Source organism: Mus caroli, unplaced genomic scaffold, assembly GCF_978045245.1.
Source record: "Mus caroli unplaced genomic scaffold, Mus_caroli_1 scaffold_14, whole genome shotgun sequence".
Lineage (NCBI taxonomy): Eukaryota > Metazoa > Chordata > Mammalia > Rodentia > Muridae > Mus > Mus caroli.
In genome coordinates this window covers 98,938,455-98,966,283 of record NW_028227269.1, presented here as the reverse complement: position 1 = coordinate 98,966,283, position 27,829 = coordinate 98,938,455, and the positions used below count along the sequence as shown (strand labels likewise).

Below are 27,829 nucleotides of genomic sequence, written 5' to 3'. Positions count from 1 at the left end.
TAAAACCAGAGAAGGTCATTCATTATGTCCTTGACTATACCCACTGGCTCTGGAAGCACCGGGTCTGGGATCCAGAGGCTAAGCCCCAGGCTTCCAGCAGGTAGAGAAAGGCCCAGAACTGTGACACCCACCTCATTTACTGAGTGGATACGATGTTAGAGACTGAAGATGAACGCAGAAAGGCTACCCCTCTCTACCTTTCTCCCAGCTTCCCACGTTGGGTTTCAGCGTCCCTGGGAGCGCCTGTGGCTGAAGAAGTCCCCTAGTGCTTCAGCAGCTTGGCTTCTTCCGCAGAGCCAGTCTCTAGGTCAGGATGCTAGCAGGGAGGGGGATGGGGATGCTGCACCTCCGGGACCGGCGAGCGCTCAGGCCACCTCGGCCCTTCTAGCAGGCGCCTCGCCTGTGGCTTGCGGTCAGTGTGAGCTGCAGGGCGTGGACCGACAGGTCTGGCTGTGCCTGGACTAGGGTTGGGAGCGGGAAGAATCTCGCACAACGTGGCCCAGAGTGGCTAGGAGAAAGGGACCTGCGTGCCTGCAGGAGTCCCCAGCCTTTCCTGGAGGCTCACGCACTGCACCAGAGGACATCAGGCCCGCGTCCCAGACTGTCGCCGCCAGGTACGTGTTCCCGCGAGCCAGGCTCCTTCCTTTTGCCATGGTTACGGGTCACTGGCTTACCAGGGATGGGAGAAGCGAGGTCTGCTGGGTTCTGAGTCCTGTTCAGGAGCGCAGGGTCGGGTGTGCTTGCGCTCCGGGCCGGCCAGCGAAGGATGCGGGAGCGGCGGCACAAGAGGCGGGCACACCCCCAAACACCACCGTGTGCGTGCGGTGAACCCGCAGAACTGACTGTGACGGAAGTCAGCAGGGAATGTCTGCCCTGGAGCGCCAGCGCCCCGGGTCCCTCTCCTGGGTCCAGTGTCTCTTTATGCGGTCGCCACTGGGTTTAGCAGCCGCCCCCGCGGCTGGCTCCGTGGCCACCTGGTAATTTCTTCACCCTCAAAAAAAAGTATGAGACCTCTAACCCTTCATTTACCCAGTTCTGGTGATCTAAAGATTGCACTGGGGTCCATTTCTGTTCACACTCGAGTCTTCGTGGCCCTTCTTCCAACAGGCTCTGAGCTCAAACTCTGAGACCCAAACAATTCCCATGTCCTTACCTTCTGCTCTGGGGGGTAGGGTGGGGAGGGGAGGCTGGGTGGAGCTGGCCCACTGCCAGTCAGCAGGAGCCATCAGAACACTTGCTGGTCTGAACGCTTAAATCCCCTCTGGGAATCAAATGTCCCGGAGAAAAAGCTGTGCCCCAGGTCTGGATGAAGGAACAGGTGGACGAAAGCGTGACAGGCGCTAAGGCAGCAAGCCTCCTGGGGTTCAGCACTGGGTTGGTGCCAATGTGCCAGAGGCCTTGGGCATGTCTTGCTGTGAGGGGGTTGGGAAGGATACCTGTGGGTAGATGAATCAACCCTAGAGTTTAATGAGGTGGCATGTGGCAGTCGCTTGCCCTCCCATCTGACACAAATCTGAGACAATATAGTCAAGGCTATGGCTTGCTTCATTCTTTTGGCCCCCTGCCTGCATCTCCACCTCTCAACCCAGAGGGAGAGGGGAATTTCCTGAGCTCAGTGGGCTGGGCCGGCTGTATAGGGTCCGCTTTCAGTTCCCTGGCCAGTTCCAGAACTTCATAGCTCATTTAAAGCCACTTCTCTTCATTAGAGTTTGGGGTTCCTCTTCTTTTTTTATTTGTTTCTTCACCCTTTCTCTCCTTCCTACTCCCCAGGGGGCCTACACTAGCGCGCCATGCGCATTGCTGGTCCGAATACCCTCCTTTCAAACTTCAGTTGACCCTTCTAAGAAAAGAGACTTGCCTCTAGAGCTCACTCTCTAGTGTAGCGATGAGACCACACAGGCAAAGCTTGCACCTCCAGATAGATGCCAACTCTGAGAAGTCCCCTCCCCACCCTCTCTCTGCTGCAGCTTCTTGTTGAAAGGCACACAAAAGGAAGAGAGTTATCGGACAGGGACTAGAGTCAGACGGACTGTTAAACTGAGATCTCCAGGGGCTTAGCATCCAAATTCCTGTTTCAGCTGGTGGACCTCAGCCAATGTACTTTCCCTCTCTGAACCTTCATATATTGCAGGGAAATAGAGATGACAATACTCACTTGATAGAGTGAATAAAAAAATTAAAATTAAATAACCCTGCAAATGAGTCCAGTACACAGTAGACCCTAAAGTGTTTTGGGAGATAGGAATACTAATGTTCACACTAGCCACTGCGGCAGAGCAAACCACTTTAAATGTGTGAGCTCCAGCTAGGAGCAGTTGATGGCTTCTGTGGGAGGAAGACTCAGTCTTCTTTAAGGGGGTGACCTATGCATGATAGGTCACCTATGATCCACACATAGAACTGGGGCTCATACTATTCCTATAGATCTGAATGGCTCCTTTTTTTTTTTTTTTTTTTTTTTTCTGGAGAGTAAGGAACAACGTGTGGAATAAATCCAAATCCCGGAAGAGTTAAAATGTACACCTCTGGGTGGCCAAAGAATCAGAATAACTGTTGACAGGGGATAGGATCAGCTCCTCCAGCAGGATTGAAGGTTGAATTCAAATCCTCCATCAGTTGACAGTAGAGTAGTCCCTGCAGCTAATGCTGGAAGACACAGGAGTAAAGGGCAGCTTCAACAAGGCAGCACAAATTGCATTCAATAGGGCACAGAGAAATGAGGGCAGGAACCTGGAATAGAGATAGGAAGGTGGAGATGGATCTGGGAGGAGTTGGGGGAGGGGAAAATGGAGGTGAATGTGATCAGAGTAACTTGTGTTACTATATGTCTCTAAATAAACAAGACAAGCAAGCAACCAAACAACAACAATAACAAATAAGGCTCAGAACACTTGTTTCTGTTGCTCAAAAAGACTGTGATTTAGGAAGGGCTTAGGCATGGGTGCTCTCGGCTTGTGAATCAGACAGATGGCCCATCTGTCATTGGATCACACACTTGTATAGCAGAAGTCTTGTCCCAGCTGTCAACTGGAAGTTCACCCGGGGCTGTAACTTCTTGTCTTGGTTGGTGAGTGCCCTCCAGTTTAGCACCTAAATTGCAACAGCAACTCTCTCCAGAGATAAGGAGTGGGAGCTGTCCGTTCCTTCAGGCTGCACTCGGAAGCTGGAACAATACTGTTTCCACTTAATTCTACTGGTCAGGCTATCACAGAGCCCACCAGAACCCGGGAGGAGGGCCTTCTACTCCCTGCAAGACAAATATGGGATAGATTGCAGACATCTTAGAATCATCACAATGTGGATGTCTCCCCTCCCTTTCCTTTTTCTTCCCTTCCCTTTTCTTCCCTTCCCTTCCCATTTCCTACTTCTTCCCTACCCCCTCCCCTCTGCCTTTTCACAGTCTGATGTAGCCCAGGCTCGCCTCAAACTAGCTGTGTGATTGAGGATAACCTTGGGCTTCTGCTCTTCTTGTCTTATCTTCCCAGCACTGGGATTACGGGTACATGCCTGGTTTCATGCAGTGCTAAGTACTGAACCCAGGGCTTTGTATACGCTAGGCAAGCTTTCTACCAACCGAATCAGATTTCCAGCACCCTCCCTTTCCTTCCCTTTCGATGCCATGCGTTAGTTCATCCTGGGCAAAGGTGAAGGGTGAGGACTAGCAGTGATGCGCTTTTCCATGCCAAAGACGTTATTAGAGTCAGCATCTCTGGTCCCCAGTCAGGGATAAGGGAGGAAGCATCCTATGTGATAGTTCTCCCAGCATCCATTTCTCAGGATATCTCTAAGGCATCAGCCCCCACCTCTGGCAACCTCATGACTTCAAAACCAAGAGGAAGAAGCTAAAGAAAGAGTAATTTGGATTTGGGAAAAGAGAATTTAGCAGGAGGCCGGGCCTAGATCAAATGTAGTGAGCATCTATGCAGCACCCAGAAGTCTGTTTGCTTTCAGGAGGTTTCTGTGTGTGCTTGGATGACTGTTGTCATACATTATTGGATCACTAATTGACGAGATAGAGCTCTCAGAGTGGGTAGGCAGGAAGTGTAAGGGAGAGTGCAGCCGACTTGGGTTGCCATGGCAACCTAAAGGCCTGGGGTTACTCTGGCCTGAAGCAAGAAGGATGCTCAGACAGCTTCCACCCCCTCAGACCACAAACCCTCCTGGCTTGATGTCTCTGGCTGGGCATTCTGGTTTCCATTGTGATGCATGTTCACCCAGAGCCAACTACCCAACACCGTTAGAAAAAAAACAAAACAAAAAACCAAAAAACTCACTCTCTTCCTGCTCTCTCATCCACAGCCTGTCTGTCTCCCCCAGTTTGTCAACTTCTGACTTCAGTCTCAGCCACACCAGACTTCAAACAGGCTGCAGAAGATATGAGTGTTGAGTCACTCACTCGCTCAAACACTTGAAGTAGTTAGTGTACATTTTTCTTGGTAGAGGACAAAATGGACCCAGGTCCTCCATCACAGAGCTAGCTGTCTAACGGGTGAAGTGGGAGGCTGAGAATATAGGTCAAAGGTCAGAGGGTTGTGGTAATGGAGAAGGGTGTGGGCATCCAGAAGTCACCATGCACCACAGGGTTGCAGCCTGTAAAAAACCAGTGTCTAGCTCAAGACATGCAAGCACATCCTGTGTCCCCTCACTTTGCGCTCGCCTGACATTAGAACCCCGTTACACCTCTTTCTGTATGAGGTGCTCTAGACTGGCTCTTACAGTCATAATGTGAGGACAGGTTCACCTTTTAGAATTGCAGGTCAGTCAGAGGGAAGGACAAAGAAGTCTCAGGGAAAGATGGTGTAGGAGTAGAGGGGGAGATTGGTTTGCTCTCTGGGCTCAGGAAGGGCTGCATGGAGGAACTGGTATCACAGCTGGGCTGGAAATTTTAGGTATGTGTCATAATCACCCAGAGGGATTGCTGAAAACACAGCCTCCCAGATTCATCCCCGTGTGTGTGTGTGTGTGTGTGTGTGTGTGTGTGTGTGTGTGTGTGTGTTCATAGGCCAGGGTAGAGCTGGAGTTACAGATGGTGAGGAACAAAGACTCCCCACTTATAAGCATAAGTGCTGTCAATGCAGAGTGTTTAATATAAGCGAGGCAGCTTATATTAAATATTACAACCTTGTAATGCTGAGCACCAACCTAAAGAAGTGGTGAGTGCACCAATTGAGGACAGAAAACAGGTTTTTTTTTTTTTTTAAGATTTATTTATTTATTATATGTAAGTACACTGTAGTTGTCTTCAGACACACCAGAAGAGGGTGTAAGATCTCGTTACAGATGGTTGTGAGCCACCATGTGGTTGCTGGGATTTGAACTCGGGACCTTTGGAAGAGCGGTCAGTGCTCTTAACCGCTGAGCCATCTCACCAGCCCCCCATATGTATTTTTTTTTTTTTATGTAAGTACACTGTAGCTGTCTTCAGATGCACCAGAAGAGGGCATCAGATCTCATTATGGGTGGTTGTGAGCCACCATGTGGTTGCTGGGATTTGAACTTTGGACCTTCGGAAGAGCAGTCGGGTGCTCTTACCCACTGAGCCATCTCACCAGCCCGAAAACAGGTTTAATAACCTGAACGTGGGTCCCTTCCTCATTGACCTCAATTGATTGTGTAATGGGGATGGGGATAAAGTCTATCCTATCTGTTATGTCTGTTAGTTATTTCGCTAGATTTCAGTGGATGGATTTATTTGGACATTTCACACCCTGCTTTTTTTTTTCTTTCTTATTTTGATTTCTCAGGTACATGATTTCCGCAGGTCATGAAGAAAACTTGGCTGTTAATACTTTGCTGCTCTAAATGTCTAATCTGGGTAGGGGTAGCTAGAGTAGTAGGCGTCAGTAGGAACCAAAGCTTTCTGTTTGTTTGTTGCTGGGCCCCAAGCTAGTTTTTGTTTTGAAAACAGACCCTATTATTTTCTTGCACAGATATTTGTGGATACCTAGATTTTGTTGTTATTGGGTTTTTGTTTGTTTGTTTGGTTGGTTGGTTTGGTTTTTCGAGACAGGGTTTCTCTGTGTAGCCCTGGCTGTCCTGGAACTCACTTTGTAGACCAGGCTGGCCTCGAACTCAGAAATCCGCCTGCCTCTGCCTCCCGAGTGCTGGGATTAAAGGCGTGTGCCACCATGCCTGGCTTGTTATTGTTTTTTTTTTAATTAAAATGTTTTTATTTTATGTGTATGGTTCTTTTGACTACAAGTTTGTGGGTGCACCACTTGTGTGCCTGGAGCACTTGGAGGCCAGAAAATGGTGTCAGATCCTCCCGTCCTGGAGTTCCAAATGGTTGTAGGAATTGAACCTGAGTCCTCTGGAAGAGCAGTCATTGCTCTAAAGTACTGAAGTATCTCGCCAAGGGCTCAGGGTTGTTTTTGTTTGCTTGGTTTGTGTTTTAAGACAGAGTCTCATTATGTAGTGCAAGCATTGTGGAACTCACTGTGTAGACCAGTGGCTTCAAACTCACAGAGATCCATTTGTGTTTGCTTCTCAACTTCTGGGACTAAAAGCATGTGCTCTCATGAGCAGCCAGATGCTTGCCTTGTTACATCCAAGGGGTCCAAACTCTGCCCCTCAGGATTGCATAGCAAGTGCTCCCAGCCACTGGGCCATCTCTCTAGCTGTGAGTCCAGACAAGGGCTGGACTCTACATTCAGTCACCCAGGGGGAGCTGAGACAGCTGTCCCTAGGATCAACAGTTGCTTTTGAATATGGGAAAGGGAGTGGCCTTCAAAGATTGGGAAGAAGAAAATGCGGATAATGGTGAGGGTTGTGTAGGGAAGAGGAACAGAGGCTGGAAGACAGGTGGGTTACAAGTTGGGTCACACTTAGCACAGGGTGCTAAGAGGCTGAGGAATCTCCTCCTGGCTTCACTCACTCCCCAGGATTTTGCTTGGCTCTCAGAACACAGCTCAAAACTCACCTCTACCCAGAGGCTCCATCATTCCCACCCTGCCCACACATCTATGATTGGTCCACATGGCTTGTTTTAAGGCTTTAGACCTTGTCCTGATTGTGGCTGAGGCAGAGGACAACATCTGGGACTCTTGTCTTCTTTTACCCAACCCAGAATGTCTTCTTGTTCCTCATCCCAAGGCCTGTGATGGTGTTGCCTTGGCAGAGACTTAAGGCAACCTTCCTAATGCTGTGACTCTTTAATATATTTCTTCATGTTGTGGTGACCCCCAACCATAACATTATTTCATTATGATTTCATAACTGTGATTTTGCTGCTACTATGAATCATAATGTAAATATCTGATATGTGACCCCTGTGATAGAGTCATCAGACCTTCAAAAGGATCTCAGCGCACACATTGAGAATGGTTGACTTGAGGTCATAGGCAAAAGGAACTAAGGCTGCTAGTAATCTGACATTAAAAAAACCCGAGACATTCTAGTGCCAAGTGGGTGGATGCAGTTTGTCACAGGGGTCCCTGAAAGTGGAAAAGGAGGGAGGAGAGAGATGACATGTTAACAGGAACAACAGTCATGGATGTGATGTCATGTGATGTGAAGAGGATCCAGTCCACCACTGCCAGTTCTGGAAATGGAAAGATGTCCACAGCCTAGGGATTTGGAAGCCTCTAGAAACTGAAAAAGATGAGGTGACCCCCTTTAAGCGCCCTACAGAAAAGGAATTCAGCCTGAGGTCAGATTGATTGTAGTCCAGTAAACACTACATGGACTCTCAGAGTTGTAAGATGAGAAATTTGTGTTGTTTTCAAGCAATTCTGTTTGTGGCAATCTGCTACAGTAGTGCCCGGACCAGGAAAGCGCCCTAGGCTAAAGCCTTATGTGGAGTCAGACAACCCTGCATTAAAATCATAGCTCACCTGCTTACCAGCTATGGAGCCCTGAGCAAACCGGTTCCTGTCTGAGTCTCATTGCCCTCATTTATAGACCAGGAATGACCTGTAGCGTAGGGTTGTACAAGAAATAAAACAGATTCCGTCGTTGTGGCACCCACCTTTAATCCAGCACTCAGGGGGCAGAGGCAGGAGGACCTCTGTGAGCTCAAGGCCAGTCTGATCCACACAACAGTTAGGAGCTCTAGAACAGTTATGTAGATGAACCCTGTCTCAAAAAAAAAATTTTTTTTTAAATAGAGCCTACAAGATGTCTCGTTAAGAAAGGGACTTTGCTATGCACACCTGGTGGCTCAGTTACGAGGACAGAATTCGATCACCTTAGAGTGGAAGAAGAAAATCACCTCTACAAAGTTATCCCACATGCCTGGTGGCACAGGGACCCAGGCATACGCACAATATATATACATACTTTAACCTAAAACTGGAGCGATCCTTGGCTGGCAGCCACATCTTCAGTGGCTACTGTAGATATTGACATGCCCAGGCTCTTCTGGAACCCCCAAGATGGTGTTGGTGCTGGGCCCTCCGAGAAGTGAAGAGTCTTAAATTTCAGGGCCACTCTTAGTCCACACCTGGCCCTCTTTTGGAACCACAGCACCACCAGAAATCTAGGTGACATAGGCAGAGCCTCCTTAGATATAAATAAGCGCATGCTAGGTAACACACAGCTCCCAGAGACACAAGTCAGGAAAGGCCCCTTGCGGTCAAGTGGCAGGTGGCTGATTGCAGGCATTGCTCCCCTGGGGAGCCCCTCAGCCCCTCCACCCTGATTAGCTTCAAATTGGTGGAGTAATTTGAGCCCCCCAAAATCCTGATGGTAATAGATGGTACTCCATCACCACTTGTCAAGTTGATCTGCCCAGCCTCTGCCTTGGCTCATCAGATGGCAAGACAGGCTCACCATCACCACCACCACCACCACCACCACCATCTCACTGGTCCTACTAAGTGCTAGCTGCTTTGCTGGGTCTCATCATCTTGGAGCTTTACAAAGTCAGAAACATGTATGATTCTCAAGGCTACAGGATGTGGAAGTGGACTTGGCCCTCAGATCTGGGTCAGACCTGTGCTCCTACCCACTAACCTGTGGCCTTCAAGTGGCCATGGGATTGCTCCCATAGGCTAGAGATCTTACATGTAGACCCCAGGGACTACTTATGCTGTCTCTCATGCTGGGGTGGGTAACTGAAGGTCTTGTAGCTTAGGACTCTGTCTCAGAGCAGACCTTTGCTTCAAAACAAATGGCAGCCGGCAGCCACCAGAGCAGCTGAGGAAAGTTCACAACTCTTTAGAGACAGATCCCAGATGTAGATTTTTATGCAGAGGCACAATAGGGACAGTGTTTAGTCCAGTGGGGTCCATGGTCCTTCACCTCTGCAGTCACTGTGACAGGGGTATAGTGGAGACATGTAGCCTGTCTTTGGCTACTTTGTGGGTTCTTCTTTCTTCCACCCTTCTCCTCCCCTTTTCTGCCACCCTTTCATCTCCTTAAGTAGGAGAAAAAAAAAGGATAGAAAGGAAAGGGGGCGATGCTATCATCAGACCACTTCCTCTGGTTAGGGGTGTTGTGTTCCTTGAGGCAAGTTTGTTCTTCACCATCAAGATATCTAATGTCTTGTTTCTTTTTTTGTGAGCAACTACTTAACAAACTGAAACCAACGACCCACCAACGACCCACCAGCAACCCACCAACAACCCACCAACAACCCACCAACGACCCACCAACGACCCACCGTACCTTTAGGGGCCCTAACATTTATATAACCTCTTGAAAAGTCCCCCCGAATTCCAAATGTCACCCAATCTCAAAAACTATCGGCAGCTGGAAAAATCACACCCTTGCTAGAGCATGAGGCAAATCATTGTCAGCTGCTGTGGACAGTCTGAAGCAGCCCCATATCCCACACCTGGGATTAAAACAAAAACATTATTATTTCCGTGTGTGTGTGTGTGTGTGTGTGTGTGTGTGTTTAAAGAACCCAAAATTCAGCTGGACGGTGGTGGCACACGTCTTTAATCCCAGCACTTGGGAGGCAGATGGATTTCTGAGTTCGAGGCCAGCCTGATCTACAGAGTGAGTTCTAGGATAGCCAGGACTGCACAGAGAAACCCTGTCTTGAAAAACCAAAAACCAACCAACCAACCAAACAAACAAACAAAAACCCAAAATTGGAGAATTCTAACTATAGAAAGAAGAGGTGATGCTTGTCTGTAATCCCAGCACTCCCATGGCTTAGGCAGCAAGATCATGAGTCAAGGCTAGCCTGGGCTAGCCTGGACTACATAGTCAAGTTTTAGTCACCCAAGTTATATAAGAGACTGTATCTTTTTTTTAACCAAGAGAGGGAAAGGGGAGTTGAGAGATCCGTGGGTGACAGGCCTGGCCCATTCAGTTCCTCCATCTTCCTCTCCCACCCTGCTCTGCATGGTGGCTTCTCTTCACATTCTTGATGGCTGAAGGGCAGGAGCCTGGAATAGGGACTGGGCTTTGTTTTCCTTGATGCTATAGCAGTGTGTGGTAGACTTGTTGCTATTATATAACCTTAGGTTTTATAGGAGAAGTTTGTAAAGGACAGGGACTTATGGGGGCCTCTGGGGTGCCTGAGGCTGCTGGGAAGTGTTGATATTGAAGATAAGATCCCAGAGCCAAAGTACCCAGCAAGGACTCTGTTTTCTCCTACTACGTGGGTCTTTCATAGGATGTAGGCTAAGGAATCCCCTACCAATATACCCAAGGCTTGGTGGGTTTGCTGGGGTACCTATTCCCCCTCAGCAATGAGCATTTGCTCACAGAGGTAGGACATTTTTCTGGTCCCTGGGTGTCCTGGAGGAGGTTCACAATCCCATTACTGGTTCCTGAAGATGTACAAGGTAAAAGTGTGGGTATAGGGTCTGTGTGTCCTGCTAAGCTGGGCCACTCTGCAAGGAGGGCCAGAGGTGCTCTCTGTGTCCAGGTGGACCCAGGAAACAGCCACCACCAGTCTTATATTCTCCCCTTCCCCGTGTGACACCATGGGCAGTCAGGTACACTCGAGACCCCAGGCATAACATCTGACTCTAACAGATGGCTGCCAAGTGGCAGCCTTGTAACATAAGACCTCCAATCAGCAATTGACGTAACGGCTGAAAAAGGTCTGTCATATGCTGGCATTTCTTGGCAGAACCCTTAGCTAACACTACCCTATTCTCAGACTTTAGTAGTTTGTTCTCTGGAGACGACAGGTCCTAGACATCACAGTGATATCGTGTCCCCTGGGCCATCTGTGTGTGGTTGTGCTTGGGCTCCAGATGTACTGTGTGTGAGATGGGTTTTCAAGGGCCCTGCTTTGGAAGAAAATAGCTAAGCCGAGAGAATAAGGCCCCTGACATCAGCCTCAGACTTAAGTCACAGCTCAGTCATAGTCATCTTTTAGTGCTTAGGCTCCATCCATGAAATTCTGGCCCATGGAACTTGAGCTTTTCCACATATAACTGAGGGGCTGGACTGGAGAACTTTCTAGTTTAGCCAGTGTAGTAAGCTGGCAGGGCTCTGCACTTGGAGCTTTGACCCTGACACCACTGCTCTGTGGGTCTGGAGAGAAGGTTCAACTTGCACATCCATTTTAGTGTTGACTAGGAAACTTGGCAGAACACTGATGTTCGGCTGGGATAGAGCCCGCCATTGCATACATTAAAAAAAAAAAAAGGCTCCAAGTGTTTTCTTACAAATGTGGCCAGGGCTGAGACCCACTAACCGAGGAAGGGGTTTGAGGTTAGGAGTGCCAACAGTCAGTTTTCCTGTCATTACCCATTCCTAGTTTTTCAGCCATCAACCACAGACCTGAGGGGCTTCAGGGAAAACTCCAGGAGTGGGTTTCAATGTTCTGTGTCTCCTGGTGTCTAGCATGTGCCTGAGGCAGTGCTAGCTAAAATTTGGGTACTCAACTCTTGCTGAGCACCTGTCTTAAGTCAGGGCTCAGTGTTTTCCCAGAGGCTGCTCCCTGACTCCCCCTGAAGCATGTAGAAAGCCTAAGAGAATGGAGAGTGTGTGAAGGGATCTCTCTGCTGCCCGCCTGCCTGCCTGCCTGCCCGCATCCTCCCGCTGGCGGGTTCCTCAGCAACCGCCCAGCCTGACACCAGATTGGAGTTCACATGATTCTGCCTCAGCTCAGGAATGGAGAGCTTCCAGCTGGGGATTTTCTAGATGAGCTGGGATGATTTTTTTTTTTCCTGCGGGATTGAGAGAGGGAGAGCTCGTCCGTGTGCAGCGTTGTCCAGACCCTGCCAAGTTGAGCTGTAGGAGTACAGCTGGCTGAGGACTGAGGGTAGAGCCTAGCCGGAAGGGCTGAATCAGAGGACTCTTGCTAGGTTTTCTCGCAGAGAACTCTCAGGGCTGCAGGGGGCGGACCTCACTGCTGCCTCCCCATTTCCTCCTCAACTGCCTGTGGACTCCTCACTGCCTTCCTTTGCCCTACCAGGAGGCTCTAGAAAAATCCAATCACTGTGGGTATGGGGCTGGATAGTTTCTAAACTGACCTGCTTGTGGGACAGAAATCAATTTAATTGACCTGTTCTTAAAAGAAATGAAATAGAAGAGACAACACCAGTGTGAAAAAGAAGCATCAGGTAAGCATTGTGTGGGGGAGTTTCTTAATCTACGTGTGTGTGTGTGAGTGTGTGTGTGTGTCTGTGTGTGTGTGTGTGTGTGTGTATCTGTGTGTGTGTGTGTCTGTGTGTGTGTCTGTGTGTGTGTATCTGTGTGTGTGTTACATGTGTACACAGCCACACTCTCAAATGTATTTCTTGCTATTGTTTGTGGTTTGTTTTTGTTGTTTGTTTGTTTTTTTTCAAAGGTAGCAATTGAGTACCTGGTTGCTTTTGTTCTGGATTCAGATTCACCCCGACTTAACCGTGTAAACTCCAAGACCTGGTTCAGCCTCCTTGGGCTTCAAGTTCTATGAAGTGGGTTAGCAATGCCAGCCCCACCCAACTTACAGATATTTGCTAAGACTTTGAAACTGTTACAGGATATTAGAAATGAGACTGAATTGTCTTTGTTATTGTAGAGGTGAGACTATTTGGGTGGGGGAGAGAAGGAAAAAAAAAGAGTTGATTTCTATTCCTTCCTGGGGGAAATTCCTTATAAGCTTGCCTTCATGGGACAGCTGGGTACCCTAGTTCCTCTGGAACCAGCCTGTGTAAATGTCTGGAGGCTTGGCCAGCTGAGGGAAGGGAACCAAGCATATGGGAACTCCCCAGCTCTGTGGGCTGAGGCTCTGGATGGTCCCTGGCACCAGGAGACTCTGTCTGAGTACGTGCCTAGTGTGGTATGCAGAGGGATGGGTACCGGGGAAATAGCTATCCACGAGCCAGGAGAAATCCAACTCTCCATCTCTGCCTCCTACCTGGCGGCAGCTTCGGCCAGAGTTGCTTCTTTCCCATCAGGCTTCATGTGGTCACTAAACCTGTGGTGACATCTACCTGATTGACTCGGATGCGTGTAAAGATCTGCCTCTCGGAGCTGCATCACCTTCTGTGCATTTTTTCTTAGTTTCTCAGTTAGATGGTAAAGAGCTGTTTCTACTGCTTTCTGCACATCCCTCCACCATGGGAGACTAATGACTAGTAGGTGCCTAGTAGGTCACATCCTCCAGGAGCAGGAGGCTAACCCACCTCAAAGCCTACTGGTCCCTGTGGTAGCGTCTGTGAGGCCTGGAGGCTAAAGCTGGTTGCTCAGTGGTGATCCTGATCAAGGGTCAGAAAGTCGGGAACAAAGTTTAAAACCTGGCCTTCCATATATCAGCTGTGGAACTTCTGAGGGGCTGGCCTGTCTTTGACTATCTGGGCTCTTCTCATTGAAGAGGTGGAGTGGACATCCAGAACTGTGCCTGGTTAGCAGAGGACTCTGTGCAAATGTGCCTCAGCTTTTCCACTTTGCAATACTTCTGCGTCTGATGTGGCCTTTAGTTTTTGAGTTGAGTTTTTTGGGAGAGAAGCTCTCCTGGATCCCAGGTGGAAAGGGGACAGTCCAGTGAAGACATGGCTTCCACTGCAGGGCTTTATCCTCAGAAGTGGCAGGAGACTGAGCTGGCTGTGATGGGGACTCATTGTCCAGCTAAAGCAGCCTTAGAAATCCCTCCATCTCACTTTCCTACTTCTGTTAGTGAGGTCACTGCTCTAGCACCCAGCTTCAAAATCCTCACCCATCCTCCTCTGCACCATCTACTCCAACTCTGTCTCCTTCCCCACCTATGCCTCACTTATCAACTCTCACATTGATGTATCTACCCATTCATTCATTCATTCATTCATTCATCTGCCCAATCTGTCCATCTCCTTCCCACCCAGAAACTCCACACACTTACTTGTCTCCCTACCCATCCATCTAACAATTCTTGAGAGGCTAGAGGACCAAGCATCGAAGAACCTCTCCATTTCCCCGACTGTTCCCTTCCATTTTTAATTTGTTGGTATTCTTGTCTCCTCTCTGGACTTGTCTGCCTTATATCTACATCCTTTCTTGGCAAGCTACTTTCAGTTCCCCAAAGGTACTCATTTTCTCTCTCTTGCATTTGATACCTTGCACACATTTTCCACAGGCAGAAACTCCTCACTCTTTGGGCAGCTCTTCCTCTTCCTCTTCCTCTTAGACTTAGTCTGATTGTCACTGTTCGGGAAGGTTTTCCTTACTGCATTAGGCTACCTCCAAGGAACTCCTACAAAATCTTGTGCTTATTCTGAGTTTACTTCATTTATCTGCTCTTCTTCATGAGGCTAAAATGAAGTTGGATGTTAGGGCCAGTGTATAGTGTAGTACCTTCCATACAATGGGCATTCAGTGACTGTTCTAGGATGAATGTTTGGATGGATAGATAGAAGCGGGTGGCTGAGTGGATAGATGGGTGGATAAATGATGGGTGGATAAATGAATGATGAATAGATGCATGGATGGATGATGAATGGATGGATACATGGATGGATAGATAGATGGATGATGGATAGAGATGAATGATTGTTGGATGTATACATGACAGATGGATGGATGGATGGATGGATGGGTGGGTGGATGAGTGGGTAGACAGATGGGTGGATAATGGGTGTGGGATGATAGGGGATAGATGAGTGAGTGAGTGAGTGAGTGAGTGAGTGAGTGAGTGATTGAACAGCCAGTTTTTTTGTTTTTTTGTTTTTTTTTTTTTTTTTTTACTTGATTAGATTTGTGGTTTGGAAAATGGCTTTTAGGTGGTAAATTGTAGACATGAGCCTGACTTAAGGCAGTTGCACTGACTTCAGGAAAGAAGTCTTGATCAAGCCTGGTGAGAGAAAGGAAGAAAAGAGAGATACTTTCAAACACTTAGTTGAAAATTCTACAAGTTGGCAATTTACTTAAGTGAAAGATGATGGAGAAAGCCAAAGACCACCCATTTATGGTGAATAACTGGGCAAGGGGGGACATCTTTTCTAAGGACATGTTAGTGGACAAAATGTTGTACCAAGTCTGGACCCCACTGAGCATGTCCTGTGGCGCGGCAGGAGTGGTTTGTGCAGCCTCCAGCCTTGGGAGAGCAACGGGAGCCATCAGTGTGCAATGGGATTAGAATCATGGAAAGCATGCCTGGAATAACAAGAGTGAGCAGACACTGAATATGACAGGGGTGAGGAGACACCCTTGCATCCACCAGACACTGCCTCTCTTGGCAGTGATTAGTGTGTGTGGCCTTCCTGACTTCTGGGCGTGGAGATTCGCTGGGGGTGGGAGCTCCTTCTCATTTTATTTAAGTCTCCCATGCATGTAGCCTGGCCTGTGAACACTGCATGTTTCACAAATACCTGCTCCAGGAATCCTGGAGGTACTGGACTGTTGGGCAAACTGTCTCTTTGGACCTTATGTCTAAAAAGAAAGAAGGAAGGAAGGAAGGAAGGAAGGAAGGAAGGAAGGAAGGAAGGAAGGAAGGAAGGAAGGAAAGAAAGAAAGAAAGAAAGAAAGAAAGAAAGAAAGAAAGAAAGAAAGAAAGAAAGAAAGAGAGAGAGAGAAACCAAACAACAAACAGGGTTGTAAAGGTGGAGCCAGAGTACAGAGTGGAACCTTAATATAGCAAACATTTTGCAAGCTAAAGGAATACTCACAGAGACACTCGCAGTCACTACCCATGAGGGCCACTGGAAGAAGCAGAAGCAGCCTAGAAATGTCCAGGACCTGTGCCCTTGTTCTGCCCAAAGTTCCCGCTGGGTTTTAAGTGCCTTCCAAGTACCTCTGCTCCCTGCTTCAGGGACTCATGAAAGGAGGCTTTGCTCAGAATCTGAGCCCATGACCTTCTAGATGCTTCTTCTGGTGCCTCACTACTCAAAAGGTGTGACCCGTGCATGGTCCAGCAAACCTGCATCTCCTGCATCTCCTGCATCTCCTGCATCTCCTAGGAGCTTGTGTGAGATGGAAGTTTTTAAAGTACCTTTCTCAGACTCGGCCAGTTTGGAAACTCTGGAATAGGAGTCTCTGCAATGTTTTAAAACCTCCGGTGGATTCCAATGCAGACAGTTCAAGAACTGTTGTTCTTTTTGATCCAAAGTGAACGTGGGAGGTGCCTCAGCCTAACTGTAGTCGGTGCTGCTTCTTGGCTACGCAGGCTTGAACATTTCTGACTTTGGTTGCAAGAAGTGGCTTACTGCTGGCGTAGGAAAAAGGAAGCTATAAACCTCACCCCACCCTACCCCACACGTCCATACACTCACCACTAGTAAACAACAGAGTGGGGCCTGGTGACTATCAGGGAATTTCCAAGACCTGACAGGACATGTTTCAAGACGGAGGCTTTGTCTGCTCTGGTCTGTGGGATCCTGAAGCCTGTGCTCCCCACCCTCTTTTCTCTCCAATTTCATGTGGTGTGTGTGTGTGTGTGTATTTATGTTTGCATGTGTGTGTGCATGTCTCTGTGTGTGTATTTATGTATGCATATGTGTGCATGTCTGTGTATGTGTCTCTGTATGTTCATATCTTCATGTGTGTGTATGCATGTGTGTAGCTGTGTGCATGTGTGTATGTATGTCTCTCTGTGTGTTCATGTGTGTGCTATCTGCGTGTGGAGCCCCAACATTGGTGCTAGGAGTCATCTCCAGCCATCTTCCTCTAAATCCAACACAGGGATTCCTGAAATGGCTGGCCTGCTTGTTCTTGGCACTTTCTATCTCTGCTATTCAAGACTAGAATTACAGGTGGTTTGCCAGGCTCACCTGTCATTCACATGTGCTCTGGGGTATCTGAACTCTGATACTAACATTTGTATGGCATGTGTGTGAAGGTCAGAGGATAACTGTGGGACTCCAGTCTCTCCTTCCACCATTTGGGCCAAGGGGCTTAAACTCAGGTCGTCATGCTTGCCTTTGCAAGTTGAGCCATCTCACTGGTCCAAGTCTCCCCTTTTGAACCCCACTTTTCTTACCTGAAAAAAAAAAACAAGAAATGACCCTTCCTAGTCTTCTAAGAAGCCCCTAAACAGTCCACACTGCAAGGGCAGGGGAGTCAAGGTGAGTGCCAGGGAAGGTCTTTCCAGGAAATGACAGTTACCATATCTCTAGAAGAGAAGGAGCAGGTACTGTGGTGGGCGGTGCCATAGTGAGTCAAACTTTGGGAAGGAGTGACTAGGCAAGATCCAGGTGCAGGGACTGAGGACAGAAGGCAAGTCCTGTGCCTGGGTGGCGGGCAAGGTTGGGGAGCTGATACCAGTTTGTGGGCCTCGTGGATCCGGCAAGGGTGCTTGGATTTTAGTCTAGGTGTGAGAAAGGCTGCTTCCAAGTGTGTAGAGCAAGGGATGCTTCTCCGGAGGCTGGCGATGACTGGCGTGGGCCTGGGTGGGAGGTCTGGGATGGGGTTGAGTAGAGGCAGAGATGAGGTGGAGAGCAGAGCTGGGGCGGAGGGCGGAGGGGATCTGGAGGTGCTTCTTTGAGGAAAGAAGTTGGTTGGGATGAGAGGAGGGAAGAGCTTGCGTGGAAGAGGGGGCTGGGCTTCTTGCATGAGTTAGAGGGAGTTGGAATCCAGGTGACAGAAAGGGTGGCTTTGGACCAGACCCATCCCCTGCTCATTTAAAAACTAAGGAGAATTCTGGTCCCTTTATCCAGGAAAAGTGATTACACTGTGGTCTACCTTATCCTAAGGGCACACATCCAACACCCCCAGCAGATGCCGAAAACCACAGATGTGTAGAACTGACCTCTATTTACACCATGAGTTATCAAACATGTATGAACCTATACACACGATAGTTTAATTTGTATATTAGACATAGGAGGATATGAGCAACAACTAGTAATAAAGTAGAATAATTACAACAGTATACTGCAATGAATTTATGTGAATATGTTTTTTTCCTTTCAAAATGTCATTTTGTTTTGAGACAGAATTTTACTATCTGAGGACAGAAGGCAAGTCCTGTGTCCTCAAGGTGGGGGTGGCAGGCAAGGTTGGAGAGCTGATACCAGTTTCTAGGCCCAGGCTGGTCTTGAGCTCTCAGCAATCCTCCTGCCTCCACCTCTAATTATTGAGATTACAGATGTGTGGATATGTTCCACTACCTATAAATATGTGTGTGTGTGTGTGTGTGTAACATATGTGGTTGGTGGTATTTGTTTATCATTGTTTAAGTGACTGGCTCTTGCTCTGTACTTCAAGATGGCACTGAAACTGCCTGGCTTAGTTTCTTAAGTTCAAAATTCCTTAGTGTGCTATGCTCACCTATCCTTTTTTTCTCTCAATCACAGTTAACCTTGGGTGGCTGAGATCAGGGATGTGGAACCACAGGTCAGAGCAGGTGACTATGCATAGTTATCTACAAGGCTGAGAATGACTAAAGAGAAACTCACTGTGTTAGTCCTTAGGCACCTTGGGACTGGAACTGAGGGGTGCAGATTTCTCTGGGTCTCTTCTCATGGCCTGGGCCAGCTCCTCCTCCCATCTCTGCCCTGGTGGTCCACCTTCTACCCTAGCTCTCTTCTTTGCCTCATCTCTACCTCTACCTACCCCTATCCAGCCTTCCCACTCAGGCCCATGCCAGACAGGTGGGCAGGCACCAAGGCCAGAGGTCGGGAGGTGGTAGAGGAGAGGAGAGCTGGGGTGTTGGGGTGGAGGACAAGACTTGGTGCAGGAGAGAACTACAGGAACATGGAGCCTTGTGATCAGCTGAGACTTGGTCATGGTTTCTTGGGGGGGGGGTGTTCCCCTCTGGAACAAAGGTCACTATTGGCTTGTAGGCATCACACAACAGCTTAAATTTAGATTCCTTAGTCAGGTAGATTGTAGGTTCTACAGGGGAAGGAAAAAAATCAGTTCTTGGCTAGGGGTAGAGTGAGGGAAAAAAAATCTGAAAAGTCACAGTGACATGTCACCTTCCAGATGACGTCAGCATGAACATCCAGGAGACCTGTGGCAGTAAATTTAATCAGGAGACAGTTGGCAAATACTGAACAACCTAAAAGGGCTTCTTCAAGGAGTATAATGCCAAAAAAGCCTTTAAAATGCCACTTTGTCAGGGCAGACGACGCGTGCTGTCACCCCAGCACTGAGGAGCCCTAAGGAGGCTTGCGAGTTTGACACCCCAGTCCATGGTACACAGTGAGAAAAAAAAAACTGTTTGAAAATAATAATAGTAATAAAGACTAAAAAGAGAAACCAGAAAGTGCTGATCCAGCGAGATTTATTTCAGCTGAGAGAGAGGGGTTAAATCAGCAGAACGGTTCAAGCCTCTCCTGTTTTGATCGGTTAATTTATCAAACACACCGACAACAAACCAGTCTACTCTACCCTTAGATATGATTGTGGCCTGGAGTTCCCTTTGTTAAATTCTCAATGCGGTAAATGGCTCACTCATTTGGTGAAGAAGCTGAGCATCTCTGAGTCTTCCTTTTGCCCCTGCTAAAAATTACAGCTCACCCCTTGGCCCCTGACAGGGGTTATCGTGCAGCTTCCCATCTAGCACCCTCCTGATACCGACCAAAAGGGGGGGGGTGTGGGTTTTCAGATTTCTTTATTTATTTATTCATTCATTTACTTACTTTGTGTATGTGAGTACACTGTAGCTGTCTTCAGACACAGCAGAAGAGGGCATCAGATCCCATTACGGATGGTTGTGAGCCACCATGTGGTTGCTGGGATTTGAACTCGGGACGTCTGGAAGAGCAGTCGGTGCTCTTAACCACTGAGCCATCTCTCCAGCTCCAGGGAAGGTGTTTTTAATCCTCAAGTTCCAGATGAGGAAATTGAGGCTCAGAAAAGGTTACTGACTCACAAACTTACACAAGTGCCTGGCCTTGGCTTGACAATCAATTGTTTTGATCTCTAGTCCCAGAACCTAGCCCAAGATCCATTGAGGAGATGAGAGAGGTAACCCAGGAACTCAGGCCGGGCCCTATGATGAGAAACTATCCTTTATTCCTGGCCAAAGCACAGAAGGATGCAGAGCAGGGCATTTTTTTCTTCTGATGCCCTGGGGAGAAGTCCCTGGAATGGCTGTGGCCTCATTGGTTGGCCTAGTTTGTACAGTCCTATGATTGTTACTGCTGTGTAAGATGACAAAGCCCTTACACTGTGTTCAGGTTTAAAATGTTCTTGCCTCCAGTCTCCTTTGGAGAGCCAGGATCTCCTCCTTACCTCCATTGCTTGTACCAGGGGGCTAGTAAAATAAATAAGGGAACGAGGAGATAAATAAGGGAAGGCAGAGACAGGGAGCCATAAGCTGCACCTTGGTGTTTTGGAATGTCTCGTTCCATTGCACTGGAGTTGCTTGGTCCAGCTTCTTTTTTTTCTTTCCGTCTTCTCCTCCTTCTCCTTTTCTCCTTCTTTCTCCTTCCTCCTCCTCCTCCTCTTCCTCTTCTTCTTCTTCTTCTTTCTCCTCCTCCTTTGGTTTTTCAAGACACAGTTTCTCTGTGTAGTCCTAGCTGCCCTGGAACTCACTCTGTAGACCAGGCTTGCCTTGAACTCAGAGATCCGCCTGCCTCTGCCTACCAAGTTCTGGGATTAAAGGCGTGCGCCACCACTGCCCGGCCTGGTCCAGAGTCTAAATGAATATAGCATCTAGAACAGTGCCTGACAATGACAGGTGTCACATAAACGGTGGCTGTGATTATTCAAAGTCTTTTCCACCTTTACTTCTAGGGGGTCCGCCTACCACCAGTGATGCCTAGATCCTGATATATTTGCATCACCTTCTATAAACAAGATGGCAAGAGAGAGATTGGCTCCATCTCCAAGCCCATGAGGAGTAAGGCTCCTTCTGGCCCAAAGATGGGGAACATCACTACAGAAAACTCCTCACTATCTTGCCCCATCGACCACACCATCCACCAGACACTAGCCCCAGTGGTCTATGTGACCGTGCTGGTGGTGGGCTTCCCAGCCAACTGCCTGTCCCTCTACTTCGGGTACTTGCAGATCAAGGCCCGGAATGAGCTGGGGGTGTACCTGTGTAACCTGACCATTGCAGACCTGTTCTATATCTGTTCACTTCCCTTCTGGCTGCAGTACGTGCTTCAGCACGACGACTGGTCCCATGGTGACCTATCCTGCCAGGTGTGTGGCATCCTCCTCTACGAGAACATTTACATCAGCGTGGGCTTCCTCTGCTGCATCTCCATCGACCGCTACCTGGCTGTGGCCCACCCCTTCCGCTTCCACCAGTTCCGCACCCTGAAGGCAGCCGTGGGCGTCAGTGTGCTCATCTGGGCCAAGGAGCTGCTGACCAGCATCTATTTCCTCAATCACAAGGAGGTCATTGAGGACGAGGACCAGCACCGAGTCTGCTTTGAGCATTACCCTATCCAGGCCTGGCAGCGTAGCATCAACTACTACCGCTTCCTGGTGGGCTTTCTCTTCCCCATCTGCCTGCTGCTGGCCTCCTACCAGGGCATCCTCCGGGCCGTGCGCCGCAGCCACGGCACACAGAAGAGCCGCAAGGACCAGATTCAGCGGCTGGTGCTCAGCACCGTGGTCATCTTCTTGGCTTGCTTTCTGCCCTACCACGTGCTGCTGCTGGTACGCAGCCTCTGGGAGAGAAACTGTGAGTTTGCTAAGAGCATCTTCAACGTCTATCACTTCTCCCTCCTCCTCACCAGCTTCAACTGTGTAGCTGACCCGGTGCTGTACTGCTTTGTCAGTGAGACCACTCACAGGGACCTAGCCCGCCTCCGAGGAGCCTGCCTAGCTGTCCTTACCTGCTCTAGGACAAGCAGGGCCAGGGAAGCCTACCCACTGGGTGCCCCTGAGGCCTCTGGGAAAAGTGGGGCCCAGGGCGAGGAACCTGAATTGTTAACCAAACTTCACTCAGCCTTCCAGACCCCTAGCTCACTGGGAGTGGGAGGGCCCTCCACTGTGGGGTTGGCCTAGCTTGAGTCACGTGAATGAGGCTAAGTTAGGCCCTGAGCTTTCACCAACAGGCCTTGTGGTCGGGAGCTTGCATGGTGGCTGTCTCCCACTTTACCATGTACGGGTGCCTCTCTCCTCAGGAAGGAACCATGGTTTGGGCCACAGCCAGGTCCCTCTGGCCCCTGGAAACCTGCTCTGTGTCCTGAGCCTGGGCACTGCTGAGTGTGTGAATAAGCCCTGTCTCCTCCCATGTTCTCGGTGGCCACCTAGGCTGCAGATGGGAGGGAGTCGGCATCGTCACTTCCAGGAGATTTGCAAAGAGCAGCAGGCCTGGGGTGTGGAGAGGAGGGTAGAACCCTGTGTGGTCACCTGCCAAGCCTTCCAGTGCCCCTGTTGTCACAGATGATACCAGCCCAAGTGTGCTATGGTCTTGTGTGACACAGGAAGTTGTATAGCCACCATCAGTATTTGAGCTTGCCTCTAAACTAGTCTAGGCCAGAGGACTGGTTAAGGTGAAGAACAGGGGCGGGGTTGGTGGCTAGGGAGAACAGCAGAGAGGCAGTCAGGGAAGAAGCCCCAGCATCAGACATATCTCACTTTACAGAACTTATGGAACCGGGCCCCACCCCCAAGGGCTGATGGCAAATAAACCCCAGGGATCCCTAGAGAGATGTCAGGGGCCCTTCAAAACATCGTACTAAAGCTTAATAAGAAGACTTAGGCCTAAAGCTGCGTCCTTAGCCAAGTTCCTGGCACACAGAGTTTCTTTGTGTAGCCCTGGCTCTCCTGGAACTCACTCTGTAGACCAGGCTGGCCTCGAACTCAGAAATCCGCTTGCCTCTGCCTCCCAAGTGTTAGGATTAAAGGCATGCGCCACCACTGCCCAGCCCTAATTAGCTTTTTGTGTCCGTTTAGTCTAAGTGTCAGACCTGAGAGCCTAAGGGAGAAGAAAGAGGGAGAATATAAAAAATGGCAGGGTGTCCATGGCAACTGTATGCCAAGACATTGACACTAGGATCATGTATCTATTGTCAGTAATTCTGACCCTTCTCCCCCCCACGCACCATAGAGCATCCAGCAGCTTTTGAGAGTAGTGTGACCGTGACAGTTTCCCAGAATTCCTAAGTACAATGAACTAACCACACACACACACACACACACACACACACACACACAAATCATGTCTCGTGACCACAGGTTTGGCTCAAGCTGCATTTTGGCATAGGAGAGTTGGCAGAGATGGCTGCATGCCAGAAAGACCTACACCTTCCCCAGCCTCTGTCCTTACAGGCCAATGGTGATAGCTAAGTGTTCTGTGCCTCTTCATCTCACAGTATTTCCCCGTTTGACCTGTAATTCTGGATTCTCACTGGCTTGGACTGGAGCAAGCTAAGCCCCGCTCCCCTTACTAAGGAGTGCTGTATTTTTGTATTGTCTTCTCTCTTATGCCAAGTATCCCTGTGTTGGACTGTGAGGTGGGTTTATGTAGTGACTTCAGTCTGCAAATAAAACAAAGTAGCCAATCATAGCAGAGTGTGTGCAGTCCTTATAGGTAGAGACTCTGCCCACACCAGGAAGATCCCATGTGTCCTTGAAAGACCCCAAATAGAAAGATCCAAGGGCAAGATGGGGGTTGCATTTGAGTGCCTAACAAGTGGTTAAGCTCAAGCCACAAGGACAGTAGGGTTTTCTCTTCTGCCTCATGGCAAAGCCCATACAACCGTGCAGCATGTTGCAAAGCCCATACATTCATGCAGCATGTTGCAAAGCTACCCTGGATGCATCTGTGCAGGTGTTGTTGTAGATCCACCCTGGGACTTTTAAGGACAACACCCAGCCCTGTAGTTTAGCGAACAAGACTCCCTCTGTCTTTGACCACATGGGACTCTGCATATTGAGTATCTCCCCAACCCCGACCCCACCCCCCGCAAGGGTGAGCCCCCATCAGACCAGAAGAAGAGCCTGTTTCACTCATCTCTGGCATTTCCCCAGAACCAACTGGTTTTGCTTGCAGCCGCCCACCTTGCTTGTTGACAACCTCTGTCTGCCGGGGCATCCTCTCAACAGCATCAGACTCTGTGTTTATCACTAAGGATTGCCCACATCCTATTGAAGCATAAATTTAATTTTGACCACTTAATCCCTCTATGGATCAGGCTCCTGGAGTTTTGGAGTGTTATGGAAGAATAGCTCTTTCTTCCAAACAGACTAAGCAAGAATATTATTAAGGATTAATCCTGCTTTCTCTCCTAAGAGAAGGACTGGGAGCAAACGTCCATCTGGTTTGGACTGAAGGTGACAGAAGCCATTAAAATTCCTTTTTTACTCCCCAGTGTTGCTTAGTAATACAAGGACTCATCTTCCTGTTTACACACACTGGACTGTGGGTTGGCCCGAAGAGAGTAGGAGAGAGCCTCAGCACAGAGCACATCTCCATCTGTTGCTTCCCACCAGCTTGTGTTCTAGAGAAAGCCAGAAGCTGACCCAACTGCTTTATGCATCTAGGGATGGAGTCTCCATTCCTGGAATTCATCTGGTCTCAGTGTCCAGGGCTCTGGTGGGAATGGAAAGATCTCAATTCCATTCTCTTTCAGTTAGCAACTATCTTAGGAACAGCAGTGTATGAGATATTCACTGTCTGTGCTGGAGTATTCCAGAGAGGTCACAAGACCCAAATTCCTCACTGCAAAGAACCTCTTCTGGGTCCACTAGTAGTGGCAACTAAGTCACTACTGTGCAGACAAGCCATTCCAGGCGTATCTTAAATTCTAAGAACCCCAATGAAGAATCACTTTATCTGCTGTCTCTGATGTGATGTAACCCTCTGGGGACTGTTGTTTGAAGACACTTCTCAATGATAATTCTTCCAACTCAGATTAGCAAAACTGGATGCAATTAGAGCAACAAGCAAGTCACATCACAATGCTGTAAAACAAGGGGAGCAAGGGAATATCTCATGGTTAGCCCAGGGGGGGGGGTCAATCCCTAGCCCCAAATCATAATGAAAATGACAAACATAAGTGGCTGATATACGTTTATGTTTCTAAGATGTCCAATGAAAAGGGTCTAAGATGGAGGCTTAATTGGGAAAGTGCTTTCTGTGTAAGCATGGAAACTGAGTTCAATTTCTAGAACCCACATTTGAAAAAAAATAAAGAAAGCCAGCACTCAGGAGACAGAGGCAGATAAATCTTTGTGAGTTTGAGGCCAACCTGGTCTACATAGTAATTCCAGGATAGTCAGAGCTACATAGTGAGTCTCAAAATAACAACAAACTAAGAAACCCTCAAAAACAAACAACAATAACAACAACCCAGCCAGGCTCTGATGCTTACACCTGTAATGCCAGGTCTGGAGAGGTAGAGACAGATCCTGGGGGTTTTCCAGCCAGCCTGTCTAACTGAATCAGTGAGCTCCAGGTGCAGAGAAAGACCCTTGCTCAAAAAAGGAAGTAGAGAACCATTAGGGGAGGCATTCAGTGCCAATTTCTGCTCTCTATACTTGTGTGTCCATACCCACACTTAAACATGCACACACATACACACACACACACACACACACACACACACACACACACACACACACTGTTTGGAAAGTGATGACAGCAATTCAAAATCCTCCTGTGGACCAATTCTGTTACTGTAAAGAATGGTTGAGACGCTCCACTCTCTCGTCCCTGAAGAGCTAATTCAGCTGCCAAGTTCAGGAAGATGGGACCTCTCCTAGGAAGATGTGCCCATCTTAACCCTTGCTAAAAAGATAACCACAAAATTATCCATTTACTGCAATACCGTCCTTTATCCTTCCTGTAATTCCTGTCTCGTAGTACAGTCTGTAAGGGCAGCCCTGAGGTTCAACTGGCTCTGCCCGCCCTTCTGTGTCCTGTCTCAGAAAGAGACAGCTTACCCGTTTTCTTTTCTCTCTCTCTCTTTCTTGCAGATGCTGACCACAACCTAAGCATTTCTCCCCTGGTACTTTTGGCTTCGTCCTTACTCATTTTCCCCTTGTCTTGTCCATTTTCCCCTCTGGGCACCTGCTGAGATTTACAGATGTCCTGCCATGGAGTTTCCTTTGAAGCTCCTTTCATCCTCAGGTTCCCATTTGAGTCCATTCTTAAATTACTTTATCAATAAGACTAAGAACCCTAAGAAGGAACTCCAATTTCCCAAGCATCATCTGGCCATCATAAAGTGATACCCCAGGATCTTCCAGTAGCAGTTCCATAATCGTGGGATTCCCCCTGTCCATCTACAAAGGTAGGAGAAGTGTAAAAAGAATGCCACATGCAATTATGGCCCAGGGTGGAAGTGTTTGATAGCCTCATTACTCATACTCTATTAACCTGACCCTGGTCACGTGGGCCCCAGCTACAAGAGAGGCTGGGAAATGTAGTTTTTCTAGGTGACAAGACAAGGAAAGGTAAAATTGGTGAATATCTGGCCAATCTGATTGACAGTTCAAATCACCTCTGCTTAGCTCTTAAGCTGCCATTCGATCCCAACAAAATCTGCTTCTTCAAATGTGACACCTGGATCAGAACCTACATAATGTCGTCTACTTTACCTTAAGGACCACATTTCTCTGCTTCTATACTTCCAGGAAGCACATCACATCATAAATGTAGAGAACATACAATTTGCTAATAAGCCAAGCATTCTCCATCCTGCATTGAGAGCAATGAACTTCAAGAAGAAGCCAGCAGAAGCCATGTATAATGGTTAGGAAGTAGCAGATACAATGGGCTGAGCCAACTTGGGGTTGGCAGACAGTGGGAAGCAAGAGGTGACCTCAGAGAGATATCTTTCCTAGCTGAGCAACAGAATGTCAGTTGTGCCCAGGACATCCAGGGATAAGGAGCTGGCACACTTGTAAAGAGCATGCTACCTCAGTAAGCCAAGTCATCAGCTTGCCTATGAGTACCGACTGTATGTACTATTTCCTAGGCTCTCTCTCCACAGCATCCTGAAAAGCCCACAGATTCCATTTGCCCAGCAATGGCTGGAACCAAGCTAGCTCTCACCCTGGGTGAACCACAGTTCACCTGCAGGCCATCTCTTGTTCTTGTCACTGATTTCTGGAGGTGGTAGCCACCACAGACATGAACACAGACATTTCTCCTGAGAACAGACAAGGCTAGAACAAGGTTTGTGTGGGAATCACAATGTGAAGTGGAAAGTTTTAAAACCAGGTCCTGGAAGGCGGAGCACCAGCAGCCCCTGGGATGGACGCTCGGGAAGGGGTCCCCTCCACTCCTTTGTACCTCAGCCTCAGCGTAAGCTGAGAACCTGCCTTCAGAACCTGCCTTCTCTGATCTTAACTGGGTCTTAGCCTTTTTCTTAAATGGCTCAGCCATCTCCCCATACATTTCTTCCCACTGCAAGCATAACTTGTAACACCGTTACTCCTCAGTTTGTTCAGTGCTGAAGTAGAATGACTGCTATTACTATGCCAAAAGCCAAATCTATGAATATCTCCTTTGAAACATGAATCATAAGATTGTTGGCAGCTTTTCCACGATGTCAATAGTATTGTAGTCATCTTTTTTTTTTAATTGTCAAGATATCCTCTTTATCAGAGTTCCTCCTGGTGTGGAATTTGTACTGAACAAAAATGATAACTCAAAGAGACCTGGGCA

General features: G+C 48.3%; 1 protein-coding gene across 4 annotated transcripts in view; it reads left to right on the top strand.

Annotated features, from left to right (window-relative positions):
• Nucleotides 1-27,238, top strand: part of Gpr68 (G protein-coupled receptor 68) — a 35,766-nt gene extending 8,528 nt beyond the window's left edge. Inside the window, exons 1-3 of one of the 4 annotated variants that reach the window (XM_029484366.1) lie at nt 11,983-12,473; nt 20,989-21,889; nt 26,134-27,238. In XM_029484366.1, coding sequence (XP_029340226.1) covers nt 21,088-21,889; nt 26,134-26,234 — 903 coding nt within the window. In that variant the 5' untranslated portion in view covers nt 11,983-12,473; nt 20,989-21,087 and the 3' untranslated portion in view covers nt 26,235-27,238. Of the gene's footprint in view, nt 1-295; nt 615-11,982; nt 12,474-20,988; nt 23,709-26,133 lie in introns of those variants that run through there. The other 3 variants (XM_029484364.2, XM_021179486.3, XM_029484365.2) reach the window with 3 other exon arrangements.
• Nucleotides 27,239-27,829: the final 591 nt, after the last annotated feature.